This window comes from Trachinotus anak, unplaced genomic scaffold, assembly GCF_046630095.1.
Source record: "Trachinotus anak isolate AG129_WGS33_773 ecotype Australia unplaced genomic scaffold, CSIRO_AGI_Tana_v1 ptg000003l, whole genome shotgun sequence".
NCBI lineage: Eukaryota > Metazoa > Chordata > Actinopteri > Carangiformes > Carangidae > Trachinotus > Trachinotus anak.
In genome coordinates, this window is record NW_027273854.1 from 18,526,398 (window position 1) to 18,545,318 (window position 18,921).

General features: G+C 40.9%; 2 protein-coding genes across 2 annotated transcripts; one reads left to right on the top strand and one right to left on the bottom strand.

Annotated features, from left to right (window-relative positions):
- The first annotated feature begins 1,030 nt into the window (after positions 1 to 1,030).
- csdc2b (cold shock domain containing C2, RNA binding b) lies at positions 1,031 to 7,282 on the top strand. The gene is made up of 4 exons (XM_071474321.1): positions 1,031 to 1,180; positions 2,900 to 3,296; positions 3,764 to 3,886; positions 5,335 to 7,282. The coding sequence occupies exons 2-4, from the start codon at positions 3,115 to 3,117 to the stop codon at positions 5,495 to 5,497; spliced, it is 468 nt and encodes a 155-aa protein (XP_071330422.1). The 5' UTR covers positions 1,031 to 1,180; positions 2,900 to 3,114; the 3' UTR covers positions 5,498 to 7,282.
- A 1,894-nt stretch (positions 7,283 to 9,176) lies between these two features.
- On the bottom strand, positions 9,177 to 18,696 carry LOC139618426 (phosphomannomutase 1-like). The gene is made up of 8 exons (XM_071474322.1): positions 18,305 to 18,696; positions 17,424 to 17,541; positions 16,014 to 16,090; positions 15,645 to 15,736; positions 15,212 to 15,311; positions 14,427 to 14,502; positions 10,893 to 11,008; positions 9,177 to 10,610 (listed from the first exon to the last, which is right to left on the bottom strand). Exons 1-8 carry the CDS (start codon positions 18,386 to 18,388, stop codon positions 10,488 to 10,490), a joined length of 786 nt encoding a protein of 261 aa, XP_071330423.1. The 5' UTR covers positions 18,389 to 18,696; the 3' UTR covers positions 9,177 to 10,487.
- Between the last annotated feature and the right edge of the window lie 225 nt (positions 18,697 to 18,921).

The following is an 18,921-nucleotide window of genomic DNA, read 5'->3' on the forward strand; positions in this document are numbered from 1 at the left end:
CTTGTATGGAGAGAAACAAGGCAGTGACATTTTGTTGACATAAAATGAGCTGTGGGTCAAATGTCTAACGCATTTGTGAATTACAATAACATGGCAACAAGTAAAGTTTTTTTTCAGAGGGGATCAACCTAGCTTTTTATTTTAAATGTTACAGCTACTGCAGGTATTTGTGCACTTATCTCCAGTTTATTCAACAACCTTGTGATATTTTCCATTTCTCTTTTGCCACAGAGAGAAAGGATATATCATCAGCGTGAGTGGATGTGATCTGGGAGTTTGTCATTGTGTGTGATTATAGGAAGTATATGAAAAAGGATTAGCCTTTAAATCCTACAGTTTGAGGGGCAGTGAAGGACATAGTCCTGCTTGTTTATAACAGATCTGCCCTCTATGTGCTTAATGTTGGTTAGCAACTCACACACACACACACACACACATAGAGTACTTATGTTTATTGTACAATCAGAAATGCAGTGGGCTGTGTTTCATGTGACAACTGCATGGTCAGTTGATATTTGTCTGTTGTGAAACTAGGCCAGACTATAAAGTTTTTATCAGCAAAAGTAGATGGGATGCATGTGACCCTCCCTGCAGACACATTGCCTACAGGAAGCTTGGCTTAAGAACAGGATGAAATCATTTACCATGTACCCGACTGTATCTCATACAAACCTGATCTCAGTGCATAAAAACAGTTGTTATTGGTTTTCATCAGTATATGTGTATGCCATGAAAGATGCAGGTAAAATGCAAAATCCAGTCTACAACAAAACACAGGCTTAATAATAGAACAGCTGTATAAAAGGTGCCATATGACAAACATAATAGAATCATGACAGAAAGAATATACTGTTCCCCCGACAGATTACACACATGACGAGGAATGAAGAAAGTCATTTTCACGCTCACATACTCTCACTCTCTCTCTCTCTCTCTCTCTCTCTCTCTCTCTCTCACACACACACACACACACACACACCCGCATCACGCCATCGGAATCTCCGCCAGCTGCGCAGACTCAGCAGCCCCTCACACCGTCACATCAGGGTTTTCCGTGGGTCCGGGCGGCTTTAGTCGACTTATTTATTTCATTACTCGTTATATAATATACACCGACTTTAAGCGCACACATCACCGCACGCACACAGATCATCCTCAACCGACTGGCGCGTCCGATGCAGTAAGTAGCATTTCTGTGAATATATGCATGTTGAAGTCTCTGCAGCGGGGGGGAGTGTGTCAGTGTGGCTTTGTGTTTGCATCGGGACAATGTCTTCTTTGCATGCATGGCAGAATGTCCGCTAAATAAAAAGGCAGGTTTTATTTATTAATATGCTATTGTATGGACGACTGAAGGGTGTTACATTTCCACCATGTCTGACCGCCAGCTGGTCCTTCCCGAACCGACCTCTCACCCTGCTTTCGTGCAAGTTATACTGTTATACCGATTGCTTTTTTTTTTTTTTTTTTGACTTTCACACATTTCTGAGAAATCGCAGAGACTGTTGCTGCTACAACTCGGGGCTTCGTGTCATTATTGCTCGTGATTTGCTAAAACAATAAAAACGGAAGAAATGCAGGGAGATCAAACCAGATTTTATGGTGTTTCTCAGAGGAAAGTGAATTGAAGTCGTGACAAACTCCACACACACAATTCCCAGACACATTACAGTCGTGCATGTCCATAATCATGGGAAAGGGAAGAGAGATTTGTCCCTGACCCGAGCCAGAGGAGCCATGACCCTCTTCATTCATTTCTGCACATCCAGATGTTCTCCTGCTGGAGCCTCTGCACACGAGTGCAAACTGAGTCTCTCTAAATGTTTTGGTCCACTCACTCACTATGGTGCAGCTGTTTCTCATTGAGAAGAATTATTACAATAATCATCAGTAGTTTTGCCCGGGCCGCTGAGAAGTACACTGCACAGTGTTGCGCTATAATATTATTTATTTCCGGTCCTGTAGGATAAAATATATAACCGTTCATTTGGGAATGGGGCACTGACGTCACGAGCGCACCACTGGAGGCGGCGTTCTGCAGCTGTTCTGACGTCACTCTAGCTCTGCCTGCATCATCAGAGGCAGAGGAGAAGAGGGGGTAGAAAAATTAAAAAAGCGCCCTGCAAACACACACGGATGAAATAACTGACATGGTGCCTGTTGTCCGGACTGTGCTGATGGTGTTTCTGGGATGAATTCGCCCCCGGATACTGACAGGAGATCAGGCAGTTGCCTCCTTATCCTGTGACCGTGGAGAAATCAGATTAGACAGACTGAAGGGCAAGGTCACCTGACTTAAAAGGTTATATTGTCCATTTCAGTATTAGTGAATAATGACAGATAGATATTTTTAACTGATTTAAGAAAGCCTGCACAAACTGGACTTTACCAGGAGTGATTACTAAATACATGCTTTTGAATTATTTTCACAACCCACGTCCCTCTGGTAGGACTCAGTGTTCTTGGACCCATACTATATATTAAAAGTCAGGATATCACAGCCTCTATTGCAACAATTTTGGTCATTCTTTTTTTTTTTTACCCTTAGCAACTCCCCCAAATATATGGATGTGCAGTACAAAATCACTGGAATACAACTTTAGTGATTGAAATTAGTTGATGTAAAGGGATTTGAGATTTGATTTGAGGAAGGGTTGGTTGTGTCCCCTGAACATTTGTCATGTTGGAAGGATTTTTTTACTCTAGCCTCAGAATAAAAGACAGTGAATATGATTTTTACTTAATAAATCCCTTATATGGTTTGTGGTTTCTGACTTGAACAGGCCTTATGACGGCTGGACACCTCCTCTCATCCTTTCTTCCCCCTGTCAGGTCTGAAAGCCATATGACGACTCTCTGATCTTCCTCCATTCTCTCCCTGTGGTCTTTCTCCTCACAGCAAGTCCTCCTGACAGACTCGAAGCGACAGTACTGACCTGGATAACTGCTGAGCCTGTGTCCCACACTGAGGCAGACGGACCCACAGATACACCAGGCGACAGACAGCGGTGTCAGCAGCCCATCAGCAGCCTGCGCCTCAAGGAGTAGCAGCAGCAGCAGCAACATCCACACCATCCTCCCCCCATCACCCTCCTCCTCTTTGTCACGTCTGACATGGCAGACCCCAGCCTCACATCGCCCTCTGGGACCCCGCTGCGCTCCCCCAACGCCCCACTCACCCTGTCCTTCCCCTTTCTGAGGGAGGGGAGCCGGGTGTGGGAGGAAGGGAAGGAGCAACCGTTGCCTCGGGATCTGCCCAGCCCACTGCCAACAAAACGCACCCGCACCTATTCAGCGTGAGTATGATCAGTGTCATTCTTAAGTACTTGTATTTTATTTGAACTTTTCAATTTCATGCTACTGTTATACTTCACATGTATTTCACAGAAAAGTATTGTCGTTTTTACACTACGTGTATCAGCATCACACAGATGCTGGTACTGAAGAGAAGTTAAATACTGTACTGTTTACACTGTGACTCAGCAGATTAGTGTTCTCATCTCTGCTGCCTCATGTTGTGACATTATGAGGTGGTGTGTAGGAGTCGATGTGATCAGCACTTCATCTTCTTTTCTCACCTCCTTCTCACATTTCTCCATGTCTCTTGTCATAAAGGCCAGAATCATGAATTGTAACTTTAAACTGCTCTCTCTACTTGTTTTTGTGCTCTGCTACAGCCATAAGACAGTAAGCCATACTGAGACGAGTAATTTTATGGTTAATGTGAGACATTTAATGCTGTCTTCCTCCCCTCTGCCTGCAGTACAGTACGTGCTCACTCAGGTCCAGTGTTCAAGGGCGTGTGTAAGAACTTCTCCAGGTCACAAGGTCACGGCTTCATACAACCCTCCCACGGTGGTGAAGACATCTTTGTTCACATCTCAGAGTGAGTGGCAGAAACACTGAACTCATTCTTAGAAGACGAAATCATGCAGATTTCCCAGCAGAGGAACAGATCATGCATCAGCTGAATTACAAATACCAGCACAAACAAACTCATACGACTGTAAGAACTCAGCAAACAACACTGTACAGTTTGTACTTCTTTAAAAGCGAAAGCTATTTTTTCCCGCTCTCCGGGGACACAGTGACACCTGCAGTAATTGGACATGCACAAAGAGTACAAGGACTTCTCTGTGCTGGTTTTATTCTACTTTTTATTCAGGACAGGTAGTACATCAAAGGTTTTCAAAGCTTTAGCAAAAACAAATTTGCGAAACTTCTCCAAACCGATTATGCAGGATGATCCAGTTCAAACATCCACCAAACATCTGCAACACGGATCTTAATCTTACCTTAAAGTTCATCAGTATCAGTGCTCCATCAGATTTCTGTATTTGCTTCTCTAACATGTATGTGTGTCTGTAGAACCACACTCTGTAAAATTATCTACCAGTATTCCTTTAAAAGTAGAGTTTGACATTTTGGGGAATATACCTATTTTCTTTTTTGCCGAGAGTACCACTGTCAAGTCAGCGTGGTAAGGATGAAGCTGTAGCCATGAAGCAATTAGTTCAACACAGGTTTAACAAAGCTCTGTTCCAAGTTCAAAATGACACCTACTAGCACATTTAAAGCTGATTAATTAAAATGTTGTGTCCTGTTTGTTGAGTCCATACATAGAAAGAAAGTAAAAGTTGTGATTTAATAAAGAGTTATTGGCTGTAACTATTTCTTCAGCAAACACGAGCCAGTTACAATGACTTGTCAGAGTCTTTGCTGGTTGGCTGTCAGGAATTTACTGTACCCTGTAGAGGTGCTGGTGTTTTACCTTTGGACAGAGCCAGGAAAGCTGTTTCCTCTTGTTTCTTCATGCTAAGCAAAGCTAACTGCATTGTGGCTCTAGCTCCATACTCCACATGAACAGGCATCTCACATTTAGCAAGAAAGTGAAAAAGCTTATTTTATCCAACGTTGAACTGTTCCTTTAAGTCAGTGGTTCTCTGACCTCCAGCTTGATGAAATCTGAAGAGGTCACAATATAACTCTGCTGGGTGATAAGCAGATTTATTGAACACAACAATCTCCCTCTGATTTTAGCTATTTTTCTTGAGAAATAACGGACAGTTCGTAGACTTCCATCTTCTAAAATTTGATTAAATTAAACAACATAAAATAGAAGAAAATATAGTTTTGTTTCAAATGTTTACTATTCTGATGTTTGGGAGTAAGTTAAACAGAGATTAGTCATAAATCATAAGAAAAAAAGGATAAGAACCACTGCTTTATGCTGCTTTACCTCATTTTTTACACCGTGACAGTGAAAAACACCATCACCTTCAAAACTCACTGTTTTCCCTCATGCTTCATCATCCTAATTTTTCTCTGTTTCAGCATCGAGGGAGAGTATGTCCCAGTTGAGGGTGACGAGGTCACATATAAAGTGTGCCGGGTCCCACCCAAGAACCTGAAGGTGCAGGCAGTCGATGTGAAAATCACACATCTCAACCCAGGGACGAAACATGAGACCTGGTCTGGGCAGATCATCAGCTCATAGGGCCTGAGCTCTGGGCCTGTTGGGCCATGCTGGGCAGGGCTGGGTAGGGGGTGGTAGATGCGCTCTGGGACTGGGTAACTCACATTCTGTGCTTAAAACCTTTTTTTTTTTTTAAACGTTTTACATACACAGCAAAATGTCCAGTTTTAGTAAGTGTCAATAACTAATTTGTAGCTGGCAATGATATATCAACTCACACAGCTGATAAACTGTCCGTTTACTACACTGATTTTGCTGTATATGTGAAACTGACCATTGATTCATTGTAAGGAAAGGCACGTGTGATTTATTTATACTTTCTATTCGAAGTCAAATTTTCAGATGGGAGTGTAAAGATACTCTGATTTTTCAATCAACCGTGAAAAATATGAAATATTTGGATAAACCGTATACATAACTGTGGTGCAGATCTTCAAACTGAGGCATGACTGCTGAGTGTACAGTAAGGAGGAGAGCGGCGCAGGACAAAAGGCTGAATTCAGTTTTACTTCCCTTCTTTGCAGCAGTGATGCACTTGTTTACTTCACCAAAGTTTCCAGGTTCACATGTTAGGCAAGCATGGGTCAGATGACTTGTTGCAACCTACACTGTGTTTACATCAAAGGCACACTTTGAAAAGATGAGCTCAAAGTTTGAATTCAACAACAGGGTTAACAGATGTAAAAGAAAGTAGTTTAGGGACTTGAGTAGGGTTAAAAATATTTTAATGATTGTGTTGCTAAGTGAAAGAAAGAAAGAAATGGCAGGTTGACAATCTGTAAAGCAGTAAATCACCCAAGACACCCAAATAAAATCTATATCAAAATCCAAAGCCCTGAATATAAATAGTTCTTAGTTTGCACCCTTGACAGGAAATCAACTTCTTCTAGGTTTCAGGTCACCAGTTTAGACAGATGAGGTTAGGACAGAAAAGAGGAAGTTTTATTTTAAATTTGAGAGGGAATGTACAGAAGGTTGGAGGCAGAGAAAATCAGAAGTTAGAAATATAGTCACTTTATGCTTTTTCCATCTAAATTCTAAATTTAGATGGAAAAAGCATAAAGTGAGACCACGACTGAAACAGAAAGACCATATTAAACCAAATATTGGCTTTCCAAAATCATAAACAAACTATATACAGTATTTTACTGTGAATGGAAAGTGGTTCCCATGAAAAATACATATCCTTGGTTGTGTTGTCTTGATTGTGGTTATTTATTTTAATTATTTATTTGATGATTTGTCCAGATTTGTGTGTGTCCTCAGTTTACAAGCTTTTATATTTTGGGTAATACACTCAAAGCTTGCACTGAAGAAATGTGAACTTCCACTATGAAAACTGCCACGACAGCACTCCAGACATCACCGTCAGGTTTTAGTCCATTTTTTTGTCCTGTTTAAAAAATCACATTTTGAAAAGGTCTAGAGCCATGAAAAAAAAAATCTAAATCTCTTTTTCTATTATTAGAAAAACATGTATCTGTGTGTGATTTACTGAGTGTAGTCATCGTGATGGTGAACTACATGACTTCATAGTTGGTGCCAATAGAGATCATTGTCACAATAATGTTGTTTGTAGTTATTCAGGTTATATACTGTACTGTATGTCATTTTCTATTACATTTGTCCCATAGAGTCTCAATGTATCTTGTCAGTGTCACTGCCTGAATTATTTCAACATGAACCTTTGTTCATTTCTGTCACATCAAAGGGCACTTTCTTTTGTGGACGAGCCACTGTGGTGGTGATCCCTATGATTACTTCTACTGAGCCTTGAAAGAACATTAAAACATTTTAAGTGTCAAAGATTTTGTGGAAGCCGTGTTTCTTTAGGTTGCATGTGGAAGTGAGACAGTGGGAGGAAGAGGAAGAGTGGTGTGAGCTCAACAAATGGTGAGAGAGATTCCTATAATAAGGTCACAATAATGTTCCCAGGCTAATGATGAGGTTGAATTGTCTTTTTCTTTTTACATCAGTCACTGAATACTCTTCCAGTACGTTACATTCTATATTTAGTTGGATTTCTGAATAAAATCAATGACATGGTTGGTGTTTGATCTGGAACAAGGCTAAACCTGAACTCCCTGTGTACTGTCTCCAAACCGAGAAAGGATAGATAAGTAAACTTCGTGCTAGTCTTCTTGAAAAACATGCCAACCTCGATAAAAGGAATTGATAAGCTCAGGGGCATATGATTCTGTTGGTCTGGACAATTTTGAACCTTGATTCCCATCCCTAGCTGGGATGGATCAGGGGTTTGCCTTGCACGAGCAAGGTGAGGCTTAGGACGAGGGGCTTACTATCACCTTTTTCCTGCTGGCCCCATGCACAGTGGCACATTACTCTGCTAGTGTAGCTCCCAGCTGCTACTCCTACCTGGCAGCATGCTGATCTAAATCTACTGCAGGTAATACATTGACTATGCATGACTACCTCACACAACCCAACATCAAATAACAGGTCCATGTGGTGCACTTAAGACCAGGTTCAGCCAATATCATTCTGTTGTAGAGCACTGGTTCCAGTCCAACCTGCACCACCTGTTGCCAAAAAAGTGAAAAGAAACAGTTTAAACAATGGACTGCTTTCAACCTGTAGAATTGCCTCTGGGCAACATTTACAGACCAGAAGTAATACACTCCACAGTTTAACTGCAACACCAAAACTTAACTCGTCCACCAACTGAGGCAATGACTGTTTCAACTGCAGTTTTTTGGTTGGACAGCAACAGAGGGGCCAATGTGAATGTCTGTGACTAACTTACTGACTGACTGAGTGATCATAATTCCACCAATGGTCAGCCGAATGCCATGTTACTGAGCTGTTGTTTACCCATTGGCTGTCGAACTTTCAAACTTAATTGGCACAGAGAGGTGGAGCGGTTTGATACCTACACAGAGACAGAGCTTTGTTAGGAATGTGGCTATATTTAAATACTTTATTTGTGGGCAAAGAGAGTAGAGACAGTAGAGACTGGCTGATACGAGGGAGGATGCAAATAGGATGTGATGATGTCAGTTGTTTACAGTGGTTCCATACCAGTTTGAAATTCTTGTGTTTTACAGCATCTGCGTAGAAAATGAAAATAACGCAACAAATAACAAAATAAAATATAACTCATGATCCAAAAATAAGCACAAAAAAATGTAATAAATAGAACCGCTATACCTACACAATAAAAATATAAACACATGAATAATGTGCTGTAAACAGTATTCTCTTGACTGAGGCATATTTTCTGCAGAATATTGATAAATCACAGAGTTCACACTCCTCTGTGTATCATTATCCTCCGTCCCCCTGGAGAGAGCAAGAAGGGAGGGTTTGGTGCTGAATACTTCACTTTGGACAGGTGAACTGCTATGTGGACAGTAACCATTGAGGCTCACTTCTCCGGTGGTCAAATGCCTGTCAAAACTTAATATGAAACACTGCTGAATAACATAGAGAGCGACCTAGATAATTAGAAAATCAAAAAATGATAAATTCATTCACAAAAGTCTGACATCTGGTGTTAGCCAAAAGTTAAAATGTATTTCACTTTGAAAGAACCTGGGTAGATCAGATAGAAACATTTCTGGCGACCTCCAGTGGTAAAATGAAAAGTGCCTGTGAGTCTGAGCGAGGAGTAAATAAGCATTTCTGAGGTCAAAGACCAGTTTGGTCCACCTGGGTTAAGAATGACACTGGACATCTGAGGTCAGTGAAATTATATCAAAATGCTTTATTACAACGAATGAATGAATAAATGAATAAATGAATGAATGAATGAATGAATGACATAAAATAAATTTTTATCCATAAATGACTGAAAACCAACATGATCACTCTTACAGTTAGCATCAGAGACATCTTAAAAGCCAATTCTCTGCTGTGCTTGTCAATCGACATGATCCTTTTGATGCAGAGGGAGTGTTTACAGCTGGTCATAGGAGTGCAGCTGATGTATGTGAATTATCAAAAGCCTCATATTCAAAATAATTATCCATCAAGGAGGCATTATCTTTCTGAACCATAACAGAGACACAGACTATTAACTTGTTATTGGAAAATTGAACTGGCAAAAAAAAACAACAAGTTGAGCAACTGTTGAAAAAAGCACAAATCTTTAAAAATTTAGCAACAAGGACTCAAGCAATAAGCATCCAATCAATCTATACAGTCAGCATGTTTACAGCGTGAAGGCCATGATACAGCTTGTAAAAATATTTTACATAAAAAGCTGTCAAAACCTACTGACAAAAGTTGGTAGAGTGACTTGGTCACAGTAGCTTAATTCACTGGTTAACATGAATCCATTGAGTCAGTAATGTTCAGTTTTAAATATAAATCTGATAAATTGTCACTTAAATGAAGCAAAACAAGCAACACTAGCAAGCTTCTTTCATTCCCAGCAGCTTTGTGAGGTTAAAACAGGATCACACAGTATACCATAAACAAATTGCATCCACTTCAGAGCGATGTAGGGACCTGGAATTACTCATATATCCTCAACTATTGAGGGGGAAAGGTCCACATCATCTTTAACACTTCATTCATGTGTCATTTTCAAAATGGACTCACAAAACAACAAGCAAAAGTCACCTGTTTTAAAATCACTCTCTCATTCTCTTATCATCTCTTTTAGCAGTTTTTAACAAGACTAAACTAAAAGTATAAAATTATCCCGACATTAGTGCAAAACATCATTCTATAGATACATATAAAGTAATGTGGAGCATTAACTTTTCATTTTATAATCTCTCAAGCATTTGGTTATATTTATATGCTACACATCGCAGAGGTGTGACTCTGCTGTCAAATACAGTATTAAAACCTCACTTGAACACATATCAACATGTAACACTTATTCAGTTACTGTCCCTTTAAACAAAAACTGTGGGTTTTATTAAACACACTTAGTGAAATCAACCCACATGGAGAAAATCAGTAGTTTATCTTTTAGCAGTTCATTAAAAGCCTGGAGTTGTACCAGCAGAGACCCACAGGCAGGGCGAGGCAGTTCAGTGCATCAGGACTCGTGTGGTGGAGCATCAAAGAAAATCTCCCGACAGAGCCTGGCTGTGTCCTCCGGGGAGTAGACTGTGAAGCCAATTGTCCGCGGGTCGTTGAAAATTTCATAGTCGTTTCCTCCCTACAGAGGGAATCATTAGCATTATAAACCAGCACATGGAGTGGATTACTGCGGCCTGAACTGGCTTCTTCTGTTACACCAAGATGCTTTTCATAATCTACAGTCATGTCATTTCAACCCCTCAGCCTTTACAAACAGTGGAAGGCCTCAGTTTCATTTCGGTGTTACTGACCTTTACAGAGCAAACTATACTATGTTACTATACTGTGTAATATACACAACAATGTTTCTCTCACAGGACTGCATCTAGCTCTGCTATAACATTTCCTAAGATGAACTTACATCTGAGGTCTCATTGCCAAAGAAATAGATGGCGTCCAGGCCTTCACTCTCCAGCAGCTCCAGACACAGTCTCTTGTCCCAGCCCTCTGGAAAAATGTCAAAGCTGATGAGACCACCTAAAACAAGAGGATGACAAATATCAGACATTGGTATAATCATCGACTTTACACACAATAGTCTTCAACAAATACACCTATATATAACAACAACAACTCATCAGTTAACACATATTTTTCATACTTTTGGCAAGGAACAGACAAAGCCCTGTTAATGTTGCATTTATGATACAGTTATGATACAGTTTTTATTAACCAGTCCACTCTTCTTTTTATTTACAGTCAACACCTCTGAGCAGCTGATGGGGGCTTTTTTAGCTCCAGGAGGGACAAACCTGTTTGTTCTGCCAGTTCAGAGAACTCGTTGGCACAAACATGCACTGTACACGGAAAAAGGGATGTGCCAAGTCAACCAAACATGGCCAAGTGTTTCTTATATTCAAGGAATCCTTAGTTAACTGTTCCATGTGTGATTATGGCTGCAGCTCAGAGATAATACCATGATGGCAATGTTTTTTTTTCTAAAACCGTGCAATTACATAGGCCAGCTCTCATTACAGCTCATTTTGGTTCTTCAATTTAAAACTCACAGAAACTCAGCTGTGTGTTGAACGATTGCATTGACCTTTGAACTGTGAAAGAAGACTGGAAAGCCTCCTGCAAAATTCTTGCCTTTCTCTTTTCCCTCCCAGTGCCCCCCCCCTCCCCTTTCCACCTTAAATTCTTTTCACCACTTTGTTTCTCAGCTGATTTCAAGAGCTGACAACAAAGGCGACAGCTGAGAAGCATCCAGCCAATCAGAGGGCTCTGTCTCTCACACACCCTCTACACACCTCCAACCGAAACAGCTTCAACTCCAGACAATAAACACCTCAGTGATACAGTCACATCTGTAACAACCCATCCCCCACCCTGCTTTTTCCCCTCCTGAGCAGAGACCACGTAAAGGCTGCTAAGCTGCTGACAATGCACGTGTAACCTTACTCAACCTTCACTCAATCCAATTACACAACCTGCCTTAATAAATACAGGTTCGTAAGCATTTTGGTCAAAGGACACAATAGGTGAAACGTTCTAGAGAGAATACAGACAGAAATCTGATAACGTCAATGAATGTTCAACACAGCAGGGACATTCTCCTGTTACAGATAGAGGACAGGTAGGTATGCAAGTCTCACACAAGGGATTGCTTGTCTGTAACTACGTCCCCTCCTCTGTGATCGGTATCATTTAATGAGGAGGAAAAATCTATACGGGATAATGGTACCTGATGTCATCAGTCTCAGTGTTGCTTACATTCTGTACACCAAGCGCGGATTGGATAGTGTCAGGTTTATATAACACCTACTGAAGAGACCAGTTGTATCAGTTAATGAGAGGGGCAGGGCAGAGATAAACACAGGGGAAGGCAAACAAATACATTAAAAACTCTGTGCAACTTCTGCTGCAACCAAAAACACATATCCGCTTTCCACCTCAGCAGCAGTGAGCATGAAGTAATATGTTACAGTGGCTGACCATTGGTTAAGTCATTAAAAAATAGAGGTTGGCAGACTTTTAGAACAGTAGACCTCTGTGAACTCAGTCATTAGATATGAAATAACGTCCCTTCTCTTTTCTGCCAGGGATCTTGGGAATGGAGACTATTAAGGAAAAACAATCTGCCTGTCTGGTTTGTTTGTCTGAACTATGAACATCCTTCACACGTCATCAGCAGAGGCTCACACCTCGCAGAGCACGTAAGCAAACACTGAGTGCCCGATTCACCTTACTGCTGCTGTGTTGCCAGAGGGAAAGAGGGAACAGTGTGTGTGTAATAGTTAACAAGGGCTCCAATGTCCAGCAGAAGGTCCTCCACACATCATTAAGTGTGAGGCAGAGGGGTCTTCTTTTTTAAACAGAGATAAGAGACAACAGACAAACATAAATGCTGTAAAACGGGTTTGTCATTAAGCTACACAGCTGTAAACAGAAAGATAGAACACAGACGACCTCCAGCAACAGAAACAAACATGCTTTTACTGGCCTGATCCCTATTATAAGGAGAGCTGGAGTGTTAAAACTGTACTAGATTTACCAATGTCCAAACACAAAGCCTATAAAATCCAGTGTGGGGTTCATGATAATTAACCAGATCTGAGCTTTGTTTAAACACTCAGAGCTGTATTTTAAATTCTAGTGGCAGTCACAGTTTTCAAAGCTACTACTTAGTATGAATAATATGTATGAAGTGATGTACAAGTCAAATAAAATTCACATGGAACAAAGTCATCCGGTGTTTCGATCACTTTTACTCGACTTCAGGGATCATTTAAAAGAGCTATTTATAAGCTTTGCTATGGCTATATAGCCATTGTTAGCATTTACATCTGTTTACTTACAGTCTTGCCAAGAGTTTCTGTGATCACTACATTTACAAAACAAGAGGATATAACTTGCCCTCTGAGAAGTGCTACTTCTTCAGGGCAGACTGGACGATACACTGACTTAGTACCAGAAAGTGACGAGATGGTCCGGCCGGGCTGAGGCTAGCAAGTTAAGCATGCTAACTACAGTAGAAGAAAATTTGTGATAAAAATAGAAGCATAGGAATTGCGTTCCACAGCTGGAGACTGCTCTTGGAAAGTAAAGGAATGAAGTTTGATGCTGAATTTGCAATGCTTCTTCCAGACTGGTAAGTAGACATCTATTAATGCTAATGTTGGCTGTGTAGCAATAGCAAAACTTACAAGCAGCTCCTTTAAGGGGAATATCAGAGTTTAAGAGGATAAAGCCAATGTGTAGTTTGCAGGGGCATCCATTCATTTATCCAATTCCAATATCTCATCTTAGGGTACCTGCCAATACCAAGTACTGATCATATTCTGCGCTATCTGCATCCCTAATTTGAAATCTGGATACCTCACTTGGTGGAGGTTGCTGTGATCATTTTTATGTGAGGTACCATGAGGCGAGGCATTGGATAAAAGAGATTTACATGGGTTGTGTTACACTGGATTCATCCCTGAGCCAGTCACACAGATAAAAAAATCACAAAAAGGGCCTGATCAGACACATTAATTAGTCTGTCAATGAAGTGTCACTGTATTTGAGGCAGCATGGATGCTTAATGACAAATACACACGGGTTTTTCCTTCTTTTTCCCTACATTTATGCCAGCTGGCTCTGCTGTGTTTTCCCTCCTGGAGATTAGGAGATGATTCATTTGTCACGTCAAATTTCCTGAATATTTACAGAATGTGGTTTGTTTGTGACTGCACATGCCTGTACAAAAATTATATATGATTTAGTTCCAGTGTGATTTCTCTCCCTCAGCCTACACATAAGTAAAGAGTTGGCTCATTTTGCGACCTCGTTAAAACTAAGGAGAAGCTATTATTGTATCATTTTTAGACCTTATTACTTTGTGGTTAATTACTAAATTAAAAAAAGGAGCAGTTTTTTGAGTAAATGGGCTTTAAGCTTTCGACTCTCTCACCTTTAGTGAACCGTAGTCCCTTTCCAGCAAACTCCTCTTTTAGGGCAGCAACAAATTTCTCCCTGATCTTCTCTCTCTGTGGAGAAAAAAAAACACTCAGATTTAAGCTTGAAGACTTATGTATTCATTTAGCACTCTGGCTGTGACTACCCCTTGGTCATAACTATTATGTGCTCTGTTCCCCAGAAGATTGAATTTATCCAACTTATCATGTACATGCCAGATCTAGATCCACAATATCTTCTGTATGAATATAACAGAGGATGCAGCTGTTTAAATGTTAGCAGGTAGCTGAAGGGTTAAGTGCTCTTCTGTGCCATCTGCTTCCTCCATATCGCCCTGCTCTGTGAGCCATCAATGGACAGCCTGTTAAGCTGTCCTGAAAACGCACCATTGTTTGACCTCTGTCTGCTTAATCGAGCACATTTCATGAAACAGAGACAGAGACAAAGAGGCGGTTCAACCATGACTCTCAGTGACTGATGTGTAAAAACATACAATTTGTATTTTTTCAAAAATGTAATACTCAAATACTCTTACTTAGACTAGAATTGCTTCATGAGCAGCCAGTGGTGACTGACACAAAGACAGCAGAACAATGACATGCTAACCCATAAATAGTGACTACAGACCACATGCAGTTGATCTGCATCATTCTCTCACATGTTGGATGGGGATGTACCATTTTGTACATACACTGGTGTAATGACAAATGGACATAACAAATAAAATGTCCTGTTCGCGGCATGCCTGGTGTTTGCTCACTAATAACAAAGTATTTTAACCTTGTCGATTTCAGAGAATTCGATTCGCTCCTCCGGTGTGCAGCTCCGACCAATGGGAGAAATGTTGAGCATTCCATTCCTGAACTCAATGAACGTCCCCCTGCAGGCGTGGTTAAAAGGGATGCATGGTTAAATGTCATTAAGAAAGACTTAACTGAGGCAGAGATCTGCTTTTGGTTGGACAAATACCAAGTCCAGAAACAGAGCATATAAACTTGTTAACATTGTGTTTCACTTTATTTTTACACAGAGGCCACAACAGGCACATTTACTGTGCTTCAACAGATCAGTGCTGATAAAGGGATTAAGTATCCTTGCATACCAGGAATGCAGGTCAAAGGTGTGAGTGTGTATGTGTGTGTGAGTATGTATCCACCTGGGGGTTTAACTAACTAGTGGTGTAATTGTTGTGCAAGTTTGGTCATAGCCTTGCCTTTTCTTTGGCAGCTTGATGAGCCCCATGTAGCTGAGGCAGAAGTTGATCAGGTCCTGAAGAAGCTCTTCCCCAATCTGGTTCTGAATAGCCTGCCGGGATGAAAATACACCTCATTAATAAACAAAATGACACTCTGTGCTCTGTGCCATTGTTGGTGATTTTTAAGGACAGTTTAATAAAGGTGAGTAAAATGATGAAGAAAAACCCCTTTCCCTGTGCATCAACATGGTAAAGAGGTCATCACCATCAGCTCTACAGGTTGAACACATGAAGCATGTACAGTATGTGCTAGGTGCATGCATGCTGTACTGCTCTCAGGACCGATACTGTGTAGCATACCAGCTGACATTGGGACTGTTCACTCACATGTTTTGAGAGGAGTTTCCCATCTTTGTACTGCACTGTCCCGTTCTCAGCAAATACATAGTCAAACTTGTGTATCACTGCAAGAGAGGAGGCAGGTGAATACATTAAAATACATTATATGCTCATCTGGCTCTCTTAAACCTGCACGGTCAACTAAATTAGTGCTTCTTCCACTTCGCTATTAGTACGGAAGAACAGCACATCCCGCTATAATTACCTGGTAGCAGATTACAGTGTATGTAACACCGCCTGGAAAAGTCAAGTTTAATCTCTCTGACCTTCCCACTCTGGCCTGTGTCTTCTCTGCCAAAGACACTCAGCAGTGAAAGTCTAACTTTGCCTGATTGAAAAGCTGATTTAATTTTGACTTGAATAATAACTGTAAAACAGCATAATAGTGATACTGATAGTGTAATAACTGTTGAATAGTGTGATAACATATTATAATGAAATGTCTCTATAACTGGGTTAGGAACTTATCAAAGGCTGTCAGAATAAACCATAAGTGATATTTAGTTCATACAGGGTGTAACACAAACCGACCAATGGTGTGACAAAATTATTACTTGAATATTGTAATAATATAATGTTATAACAACATGAAAAACTCATTATATTTTAAACCAATTCTGAGTGTCATTTTATAACATTTTCTTATGGGTTATCACATTATGCAGCAGCTACAACATCAGCTGCGTCTGATGCATCATGAAATATGAAAACATTCACCTTTAGCACACTTGGCATGGTGATGAAAGCACATGGCTCTTTCTTGGCACAACCTTTTTACATGCCAGCTGTAGACTAATATTTACTGATAGACAGGCTTTCAGTCTGTCCATGCAGGTATGTGTGAACCCGGTTAGGATGTCGCTGCCCCTGCGGTGTAAGGGTCAGTGTGCCACTGTGTTTGGATGGCAGGTTTGGGAGTCACAAGTTGATAAAGCAAAAGTAAATTTAACCACTGGAGCTGTCATGTGAGCTCATAAGTCAGCGACAGCGCAGGAGTCTAAGTTTAGTATGTTGCTTTTTTCAACTGTGACTCTCAATGTGCTGTTGTGAAATCATCTTAAGACATCCATGATGTGTTTGAATGCAACAGTTACTAGGCCAGCCCCGTGAATTGCTGCATAAATAAAGGAAGAGGAAGATGAAAAGACCGATCTAACTTCTTGTGTTATCATCCTTTTATTTCTCTATCATCAAGTCTATTTAGATGCTTGATCTTAATTCGAACTCATGGCCTAAATCCTAAATTATTCCCATTCTCTGTGCTTCACTCTGTTGACTGGTGTCAAGTTACGCAGACTTTACTGTAAAAAGTGTCAGGTCACGCTGTGATCCAGCTGGGTGAACGATGTACAGTGTACTAACTGTCAGTGGTTTTTAGACAGGAAGTGGACCACTCACCATCATCCCCCTCCCCGAGCTGCTCTGCTATCTTAGAGTAGTCCGACCCTCCCACGATGCCGATCTTCACTTTCCTCCTCAAAGTCTGGAAGAACTCGTCCAGCTGTGGGTTGATTTTCTGCAGAATATGGGGAAATGCACCTCATGTTATCTTTGTGTTAACTGGTAGAGATCCCTCTCACCACACGCCTGAACCTGCACACATTTCACTAAAAAGCTAAATATATGTGTGGCACTGTGTTATTGAGGCATTTTAACATAGTGATAACAGAGAACAATGCACAGCACTGCAGAACTTGGCTTTGTGGTGTTGCAATTTGGAGCACGTCTCCAATTATCTAACATATGGGAGAAAAATGTCTGAGCTGCACACAAGGGAGACTGCATTATATAAAATCTTGGCACTGACCTCCATCTCAAACACACACACACACACACACACACACACTGTTACCCTAGATAAACCCAAGCATTCAAACTCAATTACAAAACAAGGAAGACACATAAATCATTATAAAATAACTTGGAATGTGTAAACACAAATTCTTAACAACTTTCAGAATGACTACCGCTCAAAAATAGAGGATCAGAAAAGTGGGAATTATTCAATTTTTCTTCCAGGTAATTCACAGAGAATATTAATAAAAAAAACACACACACTATTTAAGTGAGATGACAACCAGCACACATGAGCATATACCGCACAGACCCTCCACCAGTCGCAGAAGGACAATGTAAGGTGTGAGCAGGGGAAGGGAAAGGTATTACGAAAACATGAAAACACTGTATGAGGGAGCGTGTGAGGTCAAAAGGACAGAGTGTGCTTCCAGCCGCAGTCTGTCTCCAGCCCTGGCTTGCGATGACCACAGCCCTCAGCTCACCTCTCTGGGTGCCGTCAGAGTGCCGTCCACGTCAAACAGGCACAGGGTGTTTCGGTCAGACGAGAAGCCGTTTGATTTCTCCATTTCTTCTTCTCTTTCAGCTTGTCTTGTTTACAGATGGTTTACACTTTTAGTCGCAAGTGTTACAGGTCCGCTCCCGTGCAAAGAAAGTAAAAAAAAAAAAAAAAAAATCACATTCACACAGCAGTCAGTTGAAATATCAAAATAAATAAAACAGATTTCGAGGTGAATTGTCTCCTCTTATGCGAGCTGACAGCCACTTCTTCTTCTTCTTCTTCTTCTTCTTTCCTGTCTCTACAGCTCGGCTGGCTCGGCTTGGTACGGTTCAGCTCGGCCCAGCGAAACACATGAGCTCACACTTCAACAAACACAACGTGCTCAACGTGTCTAGTGATTTTGCAACGCTGTCTCACCAGCAGCCAATCACAGCCGCGCTAAGGGAGGTGACGTCGATAAAGGGGCGGGACAGTCCGGTCAACATCAAGCTGACCTTTTACCTAAAGCGAAGAGCAGGAGTGGATGTGATGGACATATGGTATCACCTGTGTTTATTATTGTAGAGTAATGCATTATTTATCAATAAGATGAAATTATAA

Bases quoted from the DNA above. Each gene is read 5' to 3' on its own strand.
- csdc2b (XM_071474321.1), top strand. From the start codon at position 3,115: ATGGCAGACCCCAGCCTCACATCGCCCTCTGGGACCCCGCTGCGCTCC. The intron at 3,297-3,763 runs GTGAGTATGATC...CTCTGCCTGCAG, and splicing joins CGCACCCGCACCTATTCAGC to TACAGTACGTGCTCACTCAG. The intron at 3,887-5,334 runs GTGAGTGGCAGA...TCTCTGTTTCAG, and splicing joins ATCTTTGTTCACATCTCAGA to CATCGAGGGAGAGTATGTCC.
- LOC139618426 (XM_071474322.1), bottom strand. From the start codon at position 18,388: ATGGAGAAATCAAACGGCTTCTCGTCTGACCGAAACACCCTGTGCCTG. The intron at 11,009-14,426 runs GTGAGAGAGTCG...CTCTTGTTTTAG, and splicing joins GGGACTACGGTTCACTAAAG to GTGGTCTCATCAGCTTTGAC. The intron at 10,611-10,892 runs GTAAGTTCATCT...TTCCCTCTGTAG, and splicing joins TTGGCAATGAGACCTCAGAT to GGAGGAAACGACTATGAAAT.